Source organism: Aricia agestis, chromosome 8 (assembly GCF_905147365.1).
Source record: "Aricia agestis chromosome 8, ilAriAges1.1, whole genome shotgun sequence".
Taxonomy (NCBI): Eukaryota; Metazoa; Arthropoda; class Insecta; order Lepidoptera; family Lycaenidae; genus Aricia; species Aricia agestis.
Window position 1 is genome coordinate 9807839 of NC_056413.1, and position 20911 is coordinate 9828749.

Sequence of the window (20911 nt, forward strand, 5' to 3'; positions counted from 1 at the left end):
CTAAAAATGTGACTATAATAATTAATTACACCACTTATTGTGTTTAAATCAAAATATAATATTTTACTAGTAAAATAAAATATCTTTAATATTAGTAGTAAAAAATCTTTGGTCTAAATATTTTTTTTTTTCAAAAAGTTTTTAAAATCTTTGTAATAAAGAAACGTTGACGTTATCATTCGTAGATGACTTACGGTTTTGATCATAAAGTTAATTTAAATTTATTTATTTACTTATTTAAAAAAAATAAGCGGAACCTACCTACCTTCCGCTAGGTATATTAACTTTATGGTTTGATACCGCATATGCGTCAATATTAACAATCAAAATGTACAGTTTGATATAAAATTATGAAAAAAGTAAAAAAATAATAATTTTAAAGTAATTAAATAATTACGAATTATTTACCATTCCATTCCATTGATTACAATGGAAGGGGCTGTGGAATCTAAGCCGGCACTGGCGCCAGCACGGTCGTCAGTAGCTGACACTGGATCTTGCGACTGTATTGCAATTTTGACCAAAATCAGGGAAAACCCTTTCTGTGTGGCTATGCTACTATTGGTACTACTGATGTACGTAGCTTGGAATCTATACGAGTGCCTGTGCAATTCCGATTATTAAGTAAGTTATTACCAAATCTATTTTCCCTTGTAAGCACTAAGCGCCACTATCAAAGCCATGGGACTAGATGACATTTCTTAACAAATGGGAGTTAAGGTTTTTCAAACCTAAATAAATTACCTACTTTCGTTTTAAATAGAATACAATCTTAAAACAATATCTGAAGCTACATATAAATAGACCGAAGAAACAAAATCTTTAACTAGATTTTCAGTGGAGCAAAGCCTACACAGACTGCAAGAAGAAATTTCAGCGCGCACATTTGCACCGCAACATTATGTATGCGGCCGCATGTAGATTATGTTCCCAGAAACACACGTCATGTCGCTTCCCGAGTACCTGCGGATTCCTGTTTCACTATGTTACGAAACTGGAATGACATCGTGTGCATTGTTTAATAGTTTGGAAATTGTATATTTGTAATGAGGCAGGTTTATAGTAGCGGTTGGTTTTATTGGTCGTGAACGAGTATGGTTTTTGAAAAGTTCTTTTGAATTTATTTTATTAGATTCAGGAATTATAAATAAGGAATAATATTCATAAAAGTATTCGTATATTTAAATTGTAAAACTTACAGTATATTTTACATTTTATTATTTTAACTTCAGTTCCTTTTACCGTGGTCCTTATTCCCTAATCCTAAATTATTGCTACCTACTTATTGCATAAATAAAGTACAGATACCTACTTGTTATTGCTATTTTTATAGTCTTTACAAAAAATGAACATGGTGTAGAAAATTAGTACTTATCAATTTTTGCATCTTCTTAAGGTTTGATATTTTACTTCTTAGCTTTCGGCTTCAAATTAAAATTCTTATTTTATAACTTGTTACAAAACGTCAGACTTTTAGAATTTTTCCGTTCTCATCTTGCATTCTCTTTCAGATTGCTCTGGAAGTACGTCTCCTTTGCAATTTCAAAAAGTTTTCTGCTGTTTTTGTCGCCGGTCTCACGGACCATGGAGGAGAGATGGCTGTCGGGGTCGCTGAGCAGCATGTAGGGGTGGTCGAACTCCACCACCTCGCCGCTGCTCATAACCAGCACCTTGTCCGAGTCCATGATGGTGTTCAGCCTGTGCGCTATGGTCAGCACCGTACACGACGCGAACTGGCGACGAATTGTTTGCTGGATGAAATTATCAGTTCTGGAAAAAACGAGTTTATTTTATGAAGATTTTAACTTTTTTAAATACAACATTGTTAAAGAATAAAAGATAATTTCCGAATATGCTTTTATTGAGAAGCTTAGTCGTCGGTCTAGCTAGGAATATTTTTTATAAAATGTCATTTTATTCGTGTTTTATCGAATACCGAGCAAAGCTCGGTCAAATAGCTAGTGAAATAATTAAATTCATTCACGCTTTAGACACTTAAAGAGCATCGTAGCTGCAGCTGCCAGACGTCGAAGCGTGTCAAAGTGCAGCATCACTTGTATATGTATCACTCGTCCATGATGAACGGCTTGTTGGAGCGGCACGGTGCGCGCCAGTCACACGAGCTGCCGCTGCCCCACGCTAAAGTCCGACCCGCCCTCTGTCACCTTGTAGTATGTATCATACGTCTACTCACTGAGGGTCGACGTTGGCGGTGGCCTCGTCTATGATGAGCAGCTTGTTGGAACGCAGCACGGCGCGCGCCAGGCACTTGAGCAGCCGCTGCCCCATGCTGAAGTCCGACCCGCCCTCCGTCACCTTGTAGTATGTATCACATGGCTACTCACTGAGGGTCGACGTTGGCGGTGGCCTCGTCCATGATGAGCAGCTTGTTGGAGCGCAGCACGGCGCGCGCCAGGCACATGAGCTGCCGCTGCCCCACGCTGAAGTTTGATCCGCCCTCCGTCACCTTAAAGTCCAGAGACGGCACCGCGGATTTCATGTCCACCTTAAATGTAACAAAAAGACTTAAAATAAAGCAAAAACTGTAGAAAAACAAAAATCATACTATAGTACAGTACTCCCAAATTAATAATGCGCATGAATGACCGTGAATAATGACCGTATTATTAATAATATTCGTGATAATCCTGTAGCTTTAAAGCTACAGGAATATCACGACGAACTTTGACTAATACAGTCATGTATCTTAAACGCAATGCAATTAAAAAATGCAATATCGTCTACCGTCGCTCGGGAAATACGACCATTGTCGTAAAATTTCGAAAATTTCTATGCGCATTATCGCTTTGGGAGCACTGTAACGATGATAGCATAAAAAAATCAGCATTCACACCTGTTCCAGAGCACGCCACAGATCCTCGTCACTATAAATATTGAATGGGTCCAAATTGTATCGAATTGTAGCTGAAAACAGCACTGGCTCTTGAGGAATAATTGAAATTTTTGATCTTAATGTCTGAAATTAAAATTGAAATTATCGATTATGAAGTCAGAAGTTGTGATATAAAATAAATAATATTATAAAAATAAAGAAAAAATAACATGAGTACAAGAAAAACTGAAAAATGACAACAATAGTAAAATTACCTGTTTAGCTACAACAGACGTGTCAATATCATCAATGGTAATCCTTCCATCTAAATAGGCGAATCTGAACAAAGCTGATATAAGCGAAGATTTCCCTGCTCCAGTTCTGCCAACAATGCCCACCTGTACAAATACATAAGACATTAGAAACGAACATAAGATAAAAGTATCAAAGAAACAGAAAAGAAATCGTAAAATAAAGCTGTTGATGAATTTGTTAAAATTAACATGTTTTACCTTCCATCCACTTTCAATGTTTATATTCAAATTCTTCAGTACAACATCTTCGTCAGGAGCATATTTAAGGTTCACGTTTTGGAACGAGATCATACCGTCAGACGGCCAGGTCGGTGGAACTTGGATTTCTGAAAAAAAAAATTAGAACACAATTTAAGGGGTGCTATCTGGTTACATCACCAAGAAACAACAGTGGAAAAAACTATTTAGTTTCCAAAAAAAGTTATTTAATGCAAATAACTTACTTCCTTCAAAGAGGTTCTGCTCTCCCTCTATCCTGGTGTACTCTAGTATTCTCTCGACGCTGGTGAGCTGCGCTATGAACTCCACCAGCATGCGGGCGCCGTGCTGCAACATCGCAGTCAGAGTGTTGCTCTGTGTCACCGCCAAACCCACACTGCCCACTGCTATTGTATCTCCTACGAATAGACAAATACGTGTGATGTCACTAGAAGTTAGTTATGTGTGTAAAAGCTAATGTTAGTGGTACCAAAGAAAGTTTCAAAAAGTCGGAAATCACTAACATTGCATGGTACTTCTACAGTATTTTTACGTATATTTTTTGTTTAATAAGATTAAACAAAAAAAAATAGTATTTAGCATTTTATACCTAACCTACAAACTGTGATATAAGATGCTAATTTACTTACCAAAGTCTACGTACAGGAACACGAAAATGATCGTAGTCAAGTAAACCAGACACATAGTATCTAAGTAAAACCCAAACGTACAGCCAGCGCCTAGTACACTGTTCCATGCACAAGTGTGCAAGTCCTAGAAAGAGGTATTTATTAATTATTATTAATCACATTATTTTAGCAAAAATAAAAATAATAATTATAAAGTAATCTTCATGTTACCTGATGCTGATCAAATTCATTTATAAGTCTGTGCTGAGCTCCTGCTGATCTTATAGTAGCAATGCCGTTGAGTGACGATGAAACCATACCAAATACTGGACTTTTAGCTGAAAATAATATTATGTAATTATATTTTTCTCACCTCCGGGCGGAAAACGTCCACTTTCTTCCCGGTGCGCTTACCGATGTTGCCGTTTTCCGCCTCCGTCGAGGAGAAAATAGTATACGCACCATGGGCAGTAAATAGGAAGAGACATTTCTTATTTTCCTGCCCTAGGTGCGTAATGTTTTTTTTTTTTTATGAAATAAGGGGGCAAACGAGCAAACGGGTCACCTGATGGAAAGCAACTTCCGTCGCCCATGGACACTCGCAGCATCAGAAGAGCTGCATGTGCGTTGCCGGCCTTTTAAGAGGGAATAGGGTAATAGGGGAGGGTAGGGAAGGGAATAGGGTAGGGGATTGGGCCTCCGATAAACTCACTCACTCGGCGAAACACAGCGCAAGCGCTGTTTCACGCCGGTTTTCTGTGAGAACGTGGTATTTATCCGGTCGAGCCGGCCCATTCATGCCGAAGCATGGCTCTCCCACGTATAAAATGTACTATTTTTCGACTATAATTATATAATAACTAAGAGCAGTTTTTTAATGCTAGTAATAAATGTAAAATTTGATTTTTATTGAATCTATATACTTAAATAAAAAAATGAATCCAACTATCCATTGGTCACGACATGACGCGTAAGCGGCTGGACCAATTTTGCTAACATTTGGTATAGAGAGACTTTGAGTCCCGGAGAAGGACATAGGATACATTTTATCCTGGAAAAATATACGGTTACTGCACAATATACTTTTATGATTTGCGCGTAAACTATTATAGAGACACTTTTATGGAGGCACTTTGAGTCTCGGGAAATGTACGGTTTCTGTACAATAAACTTTTATGATTTTCGCCAAAACTATTTAATCTTTTTTGATGAAATTTGACATGGACAATGGAGATACTAATTTTAATCTATTTTTTCTTAATTATTACCAATTCGAATTAAAATATAATTATCGTTAAGACAATACAACGTCTGTCGGGTCAGCTAGTTAAGAATAGATTTTGAATGTTTGATACTTACTGACACCTTCCAAACGTTTCACTCCCTGAGCTGTTTTCATGTAAATCTTCACGAAGAATATGAAGAAGATGAGTAAGATTGCAGAAGGAACTAGCGTCCAATACAGAGCTACAGCGTTAAGGACGATAATAAATACTAGAGTGCTGTAAATTTGGAACACATCCAGCAACGTTCGAGGCAATATTTCATCTAAAGCTCCCATATCTTTTGTGAATCGGTTTAGAATGCGTCCTGAAAAATAAAAAAAATATTAAATAACAAAATCATACAAAATCTTATCTTAAATATTTGAAAGAGTCGTCATATTATATCCAACCAATTACCAATCGAATGTTGTCTATAAAGTAATACTTTACAAGATGGTGACATCTCAAAAGTTATCGCGCGCAAAGTAACACTTGTATATTGTTACGGTACATGGTATACGGACACGTGGTGCGCAAGTACATACTCGAACCTTCTGGGAAGGTCCAGTGTTTGTTTACGTGTTTACCCTTTATTTGTTAGCGTGTTTGAATTTAGACCTTATGACTGAGTACATAAGGTCTAAATTAAATTCAACTTACTGCACTTATCGCAGGGACGGCAGTTTTATTGTGGTACATTCCCGGGCCTCCTAGAAATTTCCCACGGTTGTTTACTTGTTTGCGTGAATCGGGAAATTTCTGGAATTCGTCTCGCCATATAAAAAGAGCCGCAGGCGCGCCCGGCTAGTCAGTTTGTTTCGAGCTTTCATCAAGGCGATTTCGGAGTGAACACAAGTGATCAATAGTGAGTGAACCAGTGAAACCTGCGACTTGGCTACGACCTAGGACAGTGATAGTGCTTAGTGATTGGACCTAGTGCTAAGTGTTGTGACCTAGTGTTTAGTGCAGTGTTAATAAAGTCTTCAAGAGAGTCACCAGGTCTTTCTCTCCAAATCCTCGAACCCTAGCACGTAACAATATTATGTCTACACTTATAGGTCCACACTGTGTCTTTTTCTGTTCGTCAAGAGAATGCGTTATATCGTAGTCAACAGCGAACGTAAGGCATGCCCGCGACGCATTTTTTTAAATGAAATAAGTGGGCAAACGAGCAAACGGGTCACCTGATGGAAAGCAACTTCCGTCGCCCATGGACACTTTTAAGAGGGAATAGGGTAATAGGGGAGGGTAGGGATGGAAAGGGATAGGAATATGGGAGGGTAGGGAAGGGAATAGGGAAGGGGATTGGTCCTCCGGTAAACTCACTGACTCGGCGAAACACAGCGCAAGCGCTGTTTCACGCTGAATTTTCAGTGAGAACGTGGTATTTCTCCGGTCGAGCCGGCCCATTCGTGCCGAAGCATGGCTCTCCCACGAAAGTTTTGGATACGGTCCTCTGACCGTATCCAAAACTTTCGCTTTGTTATTAAAAATGATAGTTGGCGTTGCGTTCGTTGACGCATTCAATTATCGAATGCGCCAAAACTAAAGTTGAATGAAAGAAGATGACGAAAATTGAGGACGAAAGCGCATAGTGTGTACATAGCTATTGACGAAAAAAAATATCACTTTACTTACCAGAAGAACTTGTGTCAAAGAACCGCATAATGCCCCGAAGCATGGTAGAGAACATCAGATTGTGTAGTTTCTGTGAGGCCCTCACACACATCGTCGCGAACGGGAATACTCTTATGTTGGTCAAAAGAATGCACACAATAACGATACTTCCGTGAATAATCACATATTGCCCCGTAGTTAAATTGCCAACTTGAACATCTAGTCCTGGGTCTGAAAGTAAAAAAAAAACAAAACTATTTTATACAGAAAAAGTGTAAAATAAATTATACAGTGTGTTTGTGTAAACACCGTTATCCTTGAAACCATCAAATGAGACCGTCAAAATGAACAACTTTTTCTATGAGAACAATGCTGGGAACTCAAAAAAAAATGTCGTCTTCATACCCATACGGATGCCCGGATCGGCAATTTGTATGGGTATGAAGACGGATTTTTTTGAGTTCCCAGCATTGTTCTCATAGAAAAAGTTGTACATTTTGACGGTCTCATTTGATGGTTTCAAGGATAACGGTGTTTATACAATCACACTGTATAACTTGAACCCTACAACATTATAATTTACTCCTGTATTTACAAGTAGGTACAGTTAAAAAAAATAAGAATTTGAAAACCATTTATTTATGGCCTAAAAAATATCATAAATTTATTAAACGTTTACAAAAGAAGCCTACAAGTTAAGGGCGCTCTTGAGCACTTTTGAAACTCATTATTACGCAAAGCGCCTCTCTGTCCGAAATGCTACTTGAGGAGCACTCAGCCCAGAAGGCTGTCGGTTGAAACGGGATGATACACTCACCTAATTCTTGTCCGACCATGTCTTCCTCGTAAATTGCCATTTGGTTAGACCTAAAAATTTATGACAATTTACGTCATGACTATGGTCATGACTCATGATTAGATATTATAGGTCTATCAGAATCTGATGGCAAAAAGTGAGAAATTAAATTGACTAGCAATACCGGGGTACCTAATTGGAATAAAACATTTTGATCCTTTTTTTGCCTTATAACGGCTAATTCTGTGCGTGAAACATGCAAATATAAAAATGTACCCAATGATCAAGGATATTTTTTGAAAATCTGCCGTCAAATTTTGCCATCAGATTCTGGTAGACCATGGGTAGACCTATAATTTTTCTTACAGAAGCAACAACAAAATTATTCTGCTAAATGCGTTCAACAATTTTGATTTTCCTATAGTCATGCAATGTATGAAAAAATGTAATTATTGTCGAGTACTATATTAATTAAAATACATTTGTACATTTTGGGAGCGATTTACGGTTGGAAACTACAATAGAAGTAGGTTATAAATTGTTACATCGCAATTTCCAACGTCCCAAAGTTACATCGCAGCAAGTTTACGCGAGTCATAACTCACAATAATAACGAAAATTGGAGTCTCACCAGTAGCTAATCCAATAGTCTGCAGCTGCCGCGCTGCCTGCAGTTATAAATATCAGAAGCATGATAAACACTATATAGCAGAGGTTCCCGCCAGATCTAAAATACGCGGCAATCACTTCCCAACGCAAGTTGCCCGATTGTTTTTCTTCGGCGGCCATTTTCTGCGCTTCAAATTTACCACCATCCTCCTCTTCAGTCGTCGATATGGCTCTCAACATCGGTGGTTTGATATTATCTTCAGATTTCTTAAACAATAAAAATAATATTAACGCATATCTCATGATTTTGTTTTCATAAAATTTAATTTAAGTGTCTAAACACACTAGGTCGAAAATACGTGGCCGAATTTCGGCATGATTACGTCTGTATAGCCTGCAATATATTAAATTACCGATGACACACCATGCCGAAATTACGTCGCGTTATATGCGTAGCGCATTGCTGGCGTAAACATGCCGAACTTCGGCCGCGTATTTTCGGTCTAGTGTCTTTAGGCACTAAAAGTAAGACTTACCCTTGAGCCGATACTATCAGTGTCCTTGTCTTTTCCTTCTTGTAGAGACGACAACATGAACGAGAAGTCCTTTGATGATACTAGCTCGTCAAATGTACCCATGTTCTCAACTCGGCCTTCGTTGAGTACGACGATGAAGTCGGCCGCCTTGAGGAAGTGTATCTGGTGTGTGACGAGGATGCGCGTGCGGCCGCGCAGGTAGCCGTTGATGCAGCCCTCGAACAGCTGCCGGCCCACGTTCGCGTCCACCGCCGACAGCGGGTCGTCCAGCAGGTAGATGTCAGCCTTAGTAGTAAGCCAAAATAAATAAAGATGTGGTGCAACAAAAACGTTTTGAAAAATTTAATTAATTATATCTCTACCTCTCTGTAGACGGCGCGAGCCAAATTGATCCTGGCGCGCTGTCCGCCCGAGAGGGACACTCCTCTCTCTCCTACAAGAGTCTGGTCGCTATACGGGAATTGCTTGAAGTCCTTCTCTAGGGCACACGCTTTGCACACCTGAAATTAATATCTGCCATTAAAAGGAATGCTGATAACAGTACAAAGAAATTCTATTTCGTTAAATCAAAGAAATAATATGCCCTTACTTGTTTATATTTCTGAGGATCGTAGGGTAAACCGAAAAGAATGTTTTCGCGGACGGTGCTGGGGAAGAGCCAGGCCTCTTGGCTGGCGTACGAGATGCTCCCGAACACCGATACCGTGCCAGACGCCGCGGGCAGCTCCTTTAGCAGCAGTTGCAATATGGACGACTGGAAAAAAAACGAGGAAAATATTATTCCTACAGTTAAAGACCAAAATACTTTTCTATTCCTTCCTCTTAGACCATATATTTTAAAACAATTATTCAGACGTCAAAAGTCAAAAGCCTTAATACCTTTTGGATATCTTCTGATTTTGATCTTATCCTTTTAATTCGCCTACCAATGTTTTAGGTTTTGTTATTATGTTTGACGAGCTCTACTAATAGAGGAGCCAAAAGGACCAAAAATCATCAATAACACCCTTCGGGGTGTATCAATGTTCCTTACCTTTCCAGAGCCGACGGAGCCAATGATGGCACAGAGTTTCCCGCGACGCAGGCGCACGGAGACGTTCCTGAGCGCCAGGAAGTTGGCATCGCCGGTCCAGCTGCTGCTCACGTCGCGCAGCTCCACCGCCAGGTCGTTGGACACCGACAGACTGCGACGGAACCTCATGCTCGACCCATAACCTGTCATTTACATTATTTTCAACGATTGTGGAGTATCAGTTTTTATTAAAGAAGAATCGTCTACGCACAATTAATAAATTTTTGTCCGTACAAAAAGGATGCTCTTTTGAGAAAAACTTAATAATTTTTGTCGTTAAAATAACTAACAACAAAATATTCTGCAGTCTAGTTTTAGTGATTTTGTGATAAAAGATAAAGAGAGTTAGTGGATAAGAGGTAAGCTATATTTACCCAAGGACGTTGAAATTGTATTTACCCATATTGTTCAGATCATTTCCAAATGATGCATCATTTCGCAGTTGGTACGAAAGTGGCCTTACTGGATCTCCTTTATCCTTCCTAAAACTACCCTCCATATTACGGAACAGCTTGCTGGGTAGAGCCAGATCACCATCAAGTCCGGCTAAATCTGGTCTATCGTCTGAAAATATAATATTATACTTACTTTATGTACCACCGAAGAAATTAATTCATAGGCAGATTGCGGATCAGTGTAGTTTGGTCAGGTTATGTCAATTCAATGTTTGTCGTGATCTATTGGCTAGGTTTGATATTACGCGACCAAATTACTTAGATCTGCAATCTGCCTATGAACCAACTTCTCTTATAGTACTATCAGATAAATTGTTAGGCAGATGGTGGGCCTAAATTATTTGGTCGTTTTATGTCAAACTTAACCACGACTTACATGGACATAAGTCATAAGTCATAAATTACATAGGTCCGCCATGTGCTAATGATTCAACTTCGCTGATGCTTCTTAGTTCTTACGCTAGTGTCACACTTACCTAAATCTAAAAATTCTTGCACTCTACGTAGAGATACGAATAATTCCGACGTAAAAGAGATAACAAGAGGTAGAATTAGCGTAATATTAATTTGCGCAGCATTCATAAACTGTTGTAGAGGATATATCTGAAACGTAAATGAAATGTAAATGCCTATTGTTGGTAATTTGGCGTAGATCTGACGAAATTAACCTACCTAAGATTTATGGCAGTGCTTTTCGACCTTTTTTATGAAAAAATATTTCGCGACCCTCCAATCTCTGATATTTTTTCATGAATTCAAACATTGAATATTAATAATAATATTATATAATTTTGTCAAAATCTTCTAATACAGGTACCAATTATCTTCATTTTTATAATGTCTTTTTACAGAAAGAGTTCTCTCGACTGGTGATCACCCCTCCAGGGGGTTGCGACCCACAGATTTAAAAACACTAATGTTGGGGTTAGTTCGTTACGCCATGTTACGCTTACGTTATTTATGGATGAAGAGTTTGATAGAAACATTAAGAATCGATGTCAAGATTAACGTTTAGTTATAATACCAGCCTTGAGCACAGGCGTCTTTATAAATTATGCTACCATATAATATTATATTTTTAGTTACTTTTCAAGAATCAATAAATGAAAATAAATTATGATGATGAATGATGATTAACTTCTGTATTTAATTTACTGTGCTATTACAAGATAGTCATCATAAGTTTGTAAATATTTAATAAAATATATGTAATGCATCTGATAACGAGTTCTTTGCATTTCTTTATTGACGTATGCGTAATACGTATACAAACAAGGATACGGAAAATATATATTATTGTATAGGTACGTTTAACGCCATCGTGATAAAATACGGTATAGCTCAAAAGTCATTTCAGGAGAAACAATATTTTCTTACAGAAATTACACTATCTGGAAAACTACTAAGCCTTTTTAGTTACTTTTAGGCTTTGTACAGGTTTATATTTTTAAACATTCATAAATTAGGTAAATTTCAAAAGCAGTGAATAAAGTTATTCATTCATAGTTACAATAGTACTATAAAGTATGAGGCAATAAAGTTCTAAACCGCCAACATGAAAACGGATTGATTATTAGTAGGCTATCAGTTTTAAAGTAAATAGAATCAATAATTGTTATCGGACATAAACATTTTATTATTTATTGATTGGGTTATAAATTTCTATTGTTAAATAGGTGTGTATAATACGAAGTAGAAGAGAAGGCTATACAATAATATATTTCCAAATTCTTCTAATTAAAAAAAAAGAAATTGCTGCATAGCAATAAAGCCGCCTTTTGTGTTTATATGTAGTTCATTAATAGTAATAAGTTTGTATTTCTTTTTATTATTATGTTATGTGAAAATGCAATAAAGAGTATTCATTCATTCATAATTCTTTAAATGCGCCTAATTGAAAAGCATTAATAAATGATTCATTCAGTGTTTGATAAAAAAAAATTAGCAACAGACAAAGGGAGACTTGCTTATCAATAATGTCTCAATCAAGAGGTCCCTACCCCGATTGCACTATAATAATCTGACATTAATACAACTTCGTTCTTTCTTTCATCCGGTCCGTTTCATGTAAAAGTACAAAATGAAATTCTAATAAAATTTCAAACAATAAAATATCTGGTATTTAACGTTTGATTGAGGTAAGTATATGAGAATATTATTTTACTGTTTGATAGGAAATGGACTGGATCGAACAACGAACAAACCTGTATAAAATAGAATATGGGTACTATCGGATTCGATACATAAATAAAAACTTACCACATTCGCCGTCAACACATTCCCTAAAAGAATGTAGGTTAAAATAGTAAAGAACAGCGCAGTTCTTTCGGTAAATATCATGAAGCCAATAAATATGGTTCTCAGTATTGTCGCCAGTTTAATCTGTTTGAGTTCCTCTTTGCGTCTGTCTCCAACGACCTTTTGGAAGGGAATTTCCCATGCGTACATTTTGATCACCTAAAATAATAATAAAATGAACTGCATTACAGAATTTTAACCTACATTTTTATAAAAAAAGTAAGTAATTAAGTATCCCGCATCATTTTCTTCGTAGGAAAGTTTTAGCTCAAAACATCAGACTGACTAATCAAAGCTTTGGAATCTAGATGCTAATTTTCAAGTCACATGAGCACTAACAACTTTAATTAACCTAGTGTTTGTCTAATGCATCTAATGCAATTACCTAATGCTACTAAACAAAATATGTAAATCATTAATTTAGTTCATCATTTCCTCGACGTGCATTGAGGATGTTTGTCGATTTAAGTTCAATAAAAACCGCCTTAGAAATAAACATTTTACAAAAGGAGGACAAGGTGAGAAAATCAATAGTAGATGAAACGAACAAGTTTTCTATAATTTTACCTGTATTCCATTAATAACTTCGCTCATAATCTTAATTCGCGCATCCGTTTTTTCTGCCGTGCGGAACCTTATAATGCCAATGATTTTTCCGAGAACGCCTGCGTACAAATATTGGTATTATTGCATCATACTTAAAATAAGCCTTTATTTATCATTGATAAATGAGGGCTTAATTTATATCACAATAGATCTACAAAGAAGTTTTGGGGCGTAGATGATATAGCCATGGAGGGTTGGATATAAAACAGTAATTTGTCATTCAAAAATTGAAGTAATGATAATTCAGGTATATTTAAATAATACTTTGATGACATTAAGAGCAAGAGCTTCAAGTGAAATTTTACAATATTATGATAGTGTTAGACCTTATTTTGGGATACGATTGATATTATTTTATTGATATTATTAATTATTGCGACTGAACATACCTTGAATAGGCAGAGCTATTATAATCAACGCTGCAAGACCAAGCAAAGACGACACTCCGGCCTGCTGGTAGCCCAAGTAGCAAACCGCAGCCAGCTGAATAGGAATGATCCAGACGTAGTGGAGGAAGAGGAAGGCCAGGTCGAAACGCTGCAGGTCGTTGGACAGGATGTTCACCACCTTGCCGGCCGTTGTCTCGCCCAGGGAGCCATTGTTCATACGCATTATCTGAAATGTTTACTTGCTTAAACCACAAAGAAGATTTAATGTTTGGACGAGTAACTGCCTACCCTATTGATATGAATAAGTTTCTTTCTGTTGTGTTGACTACCCCCAACTCTCTTAAAATCTTTACCATTAACAAGAAGTCGTGTGCCTTTTAAATATTTTAGTCATGTTTGTTGATTCAGTTTCTGTGACTGTTAGGATATAATTAGCCAGACACCGCTACAATATAACGCGGATTAAACGTACAAAAATTAGGCCCTGTCTTTGAGTAGAGACTATCGCATTCCTAGATTACATTTATTATTAGATATTCAAGTATCTTCTGATTAAATTTTATCAAAAGCAATCACTGATAACAATTTCATTGATTCTTTGTTCCTTTTATTTACGTTGTAAAGTAGAAGAAAGACTCCAAAAACGCGAATAGTAGGCTGCAATTTAAGCGCAGTATAAATGGAATATCACACTCCACACTTATACAATGTGTCCCGACACCAGTGTCCAATCCTTTAGTGTCGTGATGTATGACATATTTCATCGACAAATTTGTCTCTCTTTGTCTTCTCTCTAACGGTTGTAAAATGGTAGCCATTTTAGTTTTTCTCGGGGTTTCACACTAATCTGACCAATACCTCTCATTTAAATATCCTATGACAATAAAAATGGTCTCATTTGAAAGCTAAACTTGTAGACTACGCTAACACAGATAATATGTAATAAAACACACAAAAAACAAAATTTAAGGCAAAAATGTTGTGTATTTTTTAATTAATGGCTTTTTGTGAAAATTCTAGCGAATTAAATTGGTTCTTTTTTATTTTAAAAATATAGAGTAGGTTTTCATCTTAAATAAGTTCCTTTACTCCTATTCTTTAAGTTGGATAGTTAAGAAGTTATAACGATTTTATTATGAAGTATTGGTCAGATTCGTATGAGAGGCAGAGAAAATGTTTTTTTTCAAAGTTAGAGAAAAAAAATGGAGAGCCAATTTGTCAATAAAATATGCCATACATTATGACATTGAAGGATCGGACACCAGTGTCGGGACACATTGTATATTACAAATGCGAAAGTTTGTGAGTTTGTATGTTTGTTACTTCTTCATGTGTAAGCGGCTGGAGCGTTTTTAATTTGTATGGAGTTAGTGGTTGACACCCTAGATTAAAACATAGGCTTTTTAATGAGGGACACTATCACAATTTATTTTCTAATAAACCGCGCGTAACACCGCGGGGCACAGCTAGTATTAATATAAATACCTTGCGGAACATCAGCGAGCTCGTGGCAACTCTCAGCTTCATGCCGTACTGCTGGCAGTACAGGTTGCCGTGGTGGTTGAAGAAGGCCGCCAGCCAGTTGGCCGCGACCATACACCCCGCGTACATCGCCGCCGTCTCCCGGGACATCGTGGAGTTGACGGACCAGTACGTCAGCAGCTCAGAGAATAGCAGGGGAGAAACCGTTCTAGGAGAAAATAATAGTTTTAAAAAATCTAAAAAAAAACTTTTTTTTTAACAAATTATTGCATTGCCATTGGCTCTCGTATGCAAAGTTTTTTTAAGTTAACGATTGTTACCTATCTCCAGTAGTTTAATTCGACTACTGGAGATGAGTAACACTCGTGCTCAAAGATTCCGATACACACATAATATAGCCCAAGTTAGTAAAAGAGTGTTAAAAAGTTTGAGTCATTTCCTATACTTACAATTAGTGTTATTTTTATTTAATTGGCTGGCGTTTCCATTCGATATCATTTGTCTGTCTTTGATAACTAGATAATATGGTCTAGACCACGGGTCACCAAATGGCGGACCGCGGTCCGCATCCGGACCGCCAACCCATTGTGTGCGGACCAAGCATGTTCGAAGATGAAATTCGTTAAAAATTAATTTCGGTCTCGACATACTGATGAACATGTAGCAACAAAAATTGTCACTTTTCTCATTGACACAAATAGGTATTTGTAATTTCCGTAATTGCATTTTTTTTATGTGCGGACCGCGAAGATCATTTTATTTCTTAAAACGGACCCCAATCTAAACTAATTGGTGGTCTAGACTCTAGAGATCTAGATCTACTAGGTTTTATATATTTTACAGTTTTAAATGTGTCTATTATTGAACTGTTGCAATTTCGTTTTGAATAAAGTTAAAGCTTACAAATTACAATCATTATTACAGAAGTGATATAAAAACATGAACTTCCTTTGTTTTAATTTCAGTATTTAATTCAGAAACTATTCTTGAAGGTAACCCAAAATACGTTACTTGTCATAGATCTATACTGAAGTGAAAAATAGGAGAAATATAAACAATGAAATTTAAAATGAGGTTATCAAAACGGGGACGCGCAATCATAAAAATGGGTATAATGCAGAGGTTTGGCTACAAAAAGTGTGACGTCATCAAATATAAACGACAGAAGCCGCGGCATGAATATTTATTGTAACATCGATTTTCCACCTCTCCCGTGCACGTGCAGCGCCTATTAGCGCGAATCAGTATGCGGCCGCAACTTATGTAAATGCTCTTAGTCAAATTAATTCAATGTTTATCCGTATATTCCACTAAAGATATCGTGACCTAATTCGGGAACATTAAAATCATAAGTCGGGTTCCGCTTCCGTTGGTACCCAGATTCAAGAGATTTAATTGAATATTGCAGATTCCCTTGCTCTATCTCGTCCATTCGCAAACTACAAATTTACAGAATAGTACTCTTAATTCTTATAAATCAACGTATAATATAGACGGTTTGTACACGAGAATTATATCTTGTTCTTTGATTGGAAGCGGACTGAACAAGAAACGATGTTGGCATAGATGTTGCACGAAATGAATCGGGGTACAAAAATAAAAGTAAAATAAAAGAGCAAAGTGCAATTGTGTGTTTTGGCCTTAACATAAATAGTTATGCAGGCCAAATCAGATGCAGGATACAGATTTCATAAATGTTAAACTCGTTTCTACGAGAACCTTAACTGCGGAACGAAATAAACCCGAAATGAAAATAAAATATTCAGTTGTAGCGGAAACCTTTAAATTAAGTATTCACCAGTGAACACAATTAACCAACGCCAAAAATGAGGTTATCGGTCGGATTAAGATTATTAGTATCACACCTGCCGGCATTCGATATCCAGGCAGAATTTATAGATATTCTAGATATTATATTTATGGCTGTATATAATAATAGAAACTAGCTCAAAACTATAACAATACATACAGTCTATATGTAAAGTTACAGTTTAAAACGATTCACTTGAATCGTCCGATTAAATTAACTATAATGATTTTAGTGTACTTAAAAAGACATGATATTTGAGCAATAATATTATAAATTTTCATTATTCATCAATTAATATTAAACTTAATCTCATTTCAATATATTTTACTTGAAAATTTTCCTCAGCGTGTTATGATGATTAGTCAAATTTCTGTCGAAAATCATGCTCCATACGTAATAATTATTTGTGATAATCATACATGTATATTGTGTATGTATAATTGTATACAAGTGCTCACCTCGATTCCACGTATGTTTAAAATTATCGGCAAATTTTTCCGGAATAAAAAGATCCTATATCTTTTCCCGGGACTCAAAGTTTCTCCATACCAAATTACAGGAAAATCGGTTCAGCAGTTTGGGCGTAAAGACAGACAGATAGATACACTTACGCATTTATAATATTAAATTATATATATTGTATACAAGTACTCACCTCGAGCCCACGTATGTATATTTGTATATTGTATACAAGTGTCAAGTACTCACCTCAAGCCGACGTACATAAACTGCATGAGCCCTCCCGGGATGAACGACCATAGAAACGTCGTCATTAGAACTCTTGTAAACGACGCTTTCTTCCCCGTCGCCTTGGATTTGAATTCTGCCTCTTTCCATTTTCTAAGGGAGATGAGAGTGTTAGTTAGAAGGGTGATTTGGTAATTCAAATAGAACATTGACTTTAATCAGACCTCGCATTGGCTTTGTAGCCAATTTAAAATTGAAGTTTTAGGTTATTGCCGTAGTTGCCTGGAAGAGATTGCTACTTTTTTTTTTTTTTTTTTTTTTTTTAAGGACGGGAAATGCTCCTACACATTCCGCGGGGGACGGGAAAATCCTGCCGCGGATATGTGGGGCTCTCTGCGGTCGACCTAGTAATAAGGCCGCCCGCGCCATTGTGACACCTAAATATTTTGCTTAATTTTTCTGGCACACAATAAAAAATATATTTCATTCAATAATTGCACACCGAAACGGGGCATTACGAGACGATGCATAATATAGAGAAGTAATATAATACAAAACTAGATGACGCCAGCAACTCCGCAAGCGCCAAAATTGGTTTATCGCGCGGGAATGAAAACGAAAAAAAAAAGCCGACCTCTATGTCTCAGTCAGGTGGGCTGTTGGTAGCTCAACCCGGGGGTTGCGGGTTCGAATCCCGCCGACGGTACAAAAAGTTTTCAAAGTTCCTTGGTCATGGATGTGTATTAAATATGTATATCATATAATAAAAATCTTAAATATATGTATAGTTTAAAAGCATTAAATAAATTTCCGTTGTCTGGTACCCGTAACACAAGTCCTTCAGGTATTTAGCATATACCAGACTGACGTGGTGTGAAGCGCCCATAGATACTTGAAAGATATTAAAATCGTTCATTATTCCAGGATAACAGTATATTATGTCCTTTCCCAGAACTCAAAGTAACTCCATACCAAATTTTAGCAAAATCGGTTCAGCGATATAGGCGTGAAGAGGTAACAGACAGACACACTTTCGCATTTATAATATTAGTATGGATGTCATACTATTTTACGATTTTGTAACGTTTTTATGTCATCAATGATAAAGTAGCGATTCGAATCGATGTGAAGTGAGTACTGACACTTATGCTCTTGTATTGGTTAGCTTGTTACTTTTATGTGTAAACCACAGAGATAAATAAGCGATAACCATAACATTTGCACTTAATTTTATTGTCACTTTATATTACATGTACTCACTGTAGCACATATAATATGAACTCTATAGTCTATATTATACTCTCGTAATAATCATATCAGGTAGGTACTTGAGGTTTTAACAGAACCAGCTTGAAGAAAATTTATATTTTCAGTTACTTTTTTACTTAAGAATCATTATTATCTCTGAAGAAACATCATTACATTGATAACGAAATCGACAAACACGGGTACATGTACATTAAGTAAATTTAAATAGATGCTACATTCGGCAATTAAAGAAAATAAATGTTTAAAATTGATCGTGTAATTTGCTACGACTTATTTAAAAATAACAATGAAATTTTAAATAATAATTGTTGTTAATCTCTTCGATTAGATCTAATTATTAAATGTTCTAACTGCTGTCACGACAAAAAACTATTCGTACTTGAATTAAAAGTAAGCACCGAATTAATTATCATTAATAATTAAATAATTGATTTCATGTCAATCAATTGAAGATTCTTGCATTCGATCGATCTTTGTAATCAACTTTTTAAAGAACTATTTTATTTTTCAGGGTTCCGTACCCAAAGGGTAAAAACAGGACCATATTACTAAGACTTCGCTCTCTGTCCGTCTGTCTATCTCCAGGCTGTATCTAAAAAACCGCCATAGCTGAACTTCTATCATAGATTGTGTATTTCTCTTGCCGCTATAACAAAAAAAAACTAAAAACCACAAAAAATATTATTCATATGAAGGCTTATCGATTAAGACGTTCCCCCTACGGAGATGCCGTAATTTAGCGTTTTTAGAGCCTTATTATACTTATTATATATCATTTGAAAGCTACAAAATTATAGTAATAATACAGCAATAATCTTCAGTATATAAACGTTCCTTTCATAGTTATTAATTTCCTATTTTTGTTTTTTATACTCGTGATATCAACTTCCAAAGTAATACAAATTTATTTAAATTCAAGCATACATTCAGCATTTCTCTAGTATTTACAAATTACAGTTATTTGCAACACACGCCAATAGATCGACAATTTTGTTTACTACATACTGGACGTTCGAATTTTTTCAGGTTAATTTTAAACTAATAAGTAAAAAAATAGGATTTTGGCGCAATCTCGGCAACGCGGCAAATGTATGGTCAAGGTCGTTTGCTCAGGGGATGGTCTTAATCATGAGAGGAGATTCATCGTCACGTTACAGGGGGTATCCCATTATGGGTATATCACAGCAAACGATTTTCAATTTAGGTTAGACGTCATATATGTCATGTAGCTGTATCTATCGATGCATATAACAGTCAAGAGGGCGACTAACCCCAAAAATCAAACATCGTCCTTCTCTATTCACACTCACGCCCGAAAAAGAACGACGCGGATTCATCGCCAAATTAGTTTTTTCTCAATAACTCGATAAATATACAACATTTTAAAAATCCGCTAGGTCGATCTCTCAATGATAGAATTTTATACAATGTGTTAAAATATTAACTTAGTTCAATGCACGGTTATGGCAATAAATGAAACATTCGTGAAAATTAGATGCATCTTTGTGATTTTTTCTATCGAGAAAATTTTAAGATACCGTGTTTTTGCTCAGATCGAATTCTCGGAAATATAATGTAGTATCTAATTTTAGAAAATGAAACAATTCGGGGCTTATTTTCAAGTATAAAAATGAATTATAAAATCGAAACTTTAGGGTTAGTCGCCCCCTTAAACAATTTTAATTTTTAAAGTAGAGACGGGACAATGCGTAACAATTTTGTCACTGAAAATACATTACTTTTGCTTTTGTGTAAGCCCCCAACTAACCTTTCCAAGTCGTCGCCGGCGCCTTTCGAGCCGTAGATCCTCCTGGGCGGCACCAGGTCATACTCCTCCAGGTCCCGGCGGTTGCCGTTGGTGAACAGCGGGAACGTCCAGACGAAAAACAGCCGGGAGAACAGCCCCGGCGGGGACTTCTCGAGAGGCGACACCAGCTCATTCTTATCTATCTTCTTCTCAACCTTTACACCCATTTTACACTGCGCGCTAGCACCTGTCCGTCGCGCACCGCCGCCGCAAATAACTAACCGATACCTAATCGACGC

The 20911-nt window shown here is 36.7% G+C and overlaps 1 protein-coding gene across 1 annotated transcript; it reads right to left on the bottom strand.

The window, feature by feature from the left end:
- Positions 1-1186: 1186 nt before the first annotated feature.
- Positions 1187-20873, bottom strand: LOC121729976 (ATP-binding cassette sub-family C member 4-like). Its single transcript, XM_042118753.1, has 24 exons — positions 20634-20873; positions 17618-17749; positions 15103-15307; positions 13618-13843; positions 13190-13287; positions 12584-12781; positions 10801-10927; positions 10269-10433; positions 9831-10012; positions 9387-9551; positions 9160-9297; positions 8798-9082; positions 8284-8528; positions 7674-7723; positions 6878-7087; positions 5334-5564; positions 4206-4312; positions 3996-4119; positions 3591-3764; positions 3346-3473; positions 3109-3231; positions 2855-2977; positions 2346-2506; positions 1187-1770 (listed from the first exon to the last, which is right to left on the bottom strand). Exons 1-24 carry the CDS (start codon positions 20837-20839, stop codon positions 1491-1493), a joined length of 4083 nt encoding a protein of 1360 aa, XP_041974687.1. The 5' UTR covers positions 20840-20873; the 3' UTR covers positions 1187-1490.
- Positions 20874-20911: the final 38 nt, after the last annotated feature.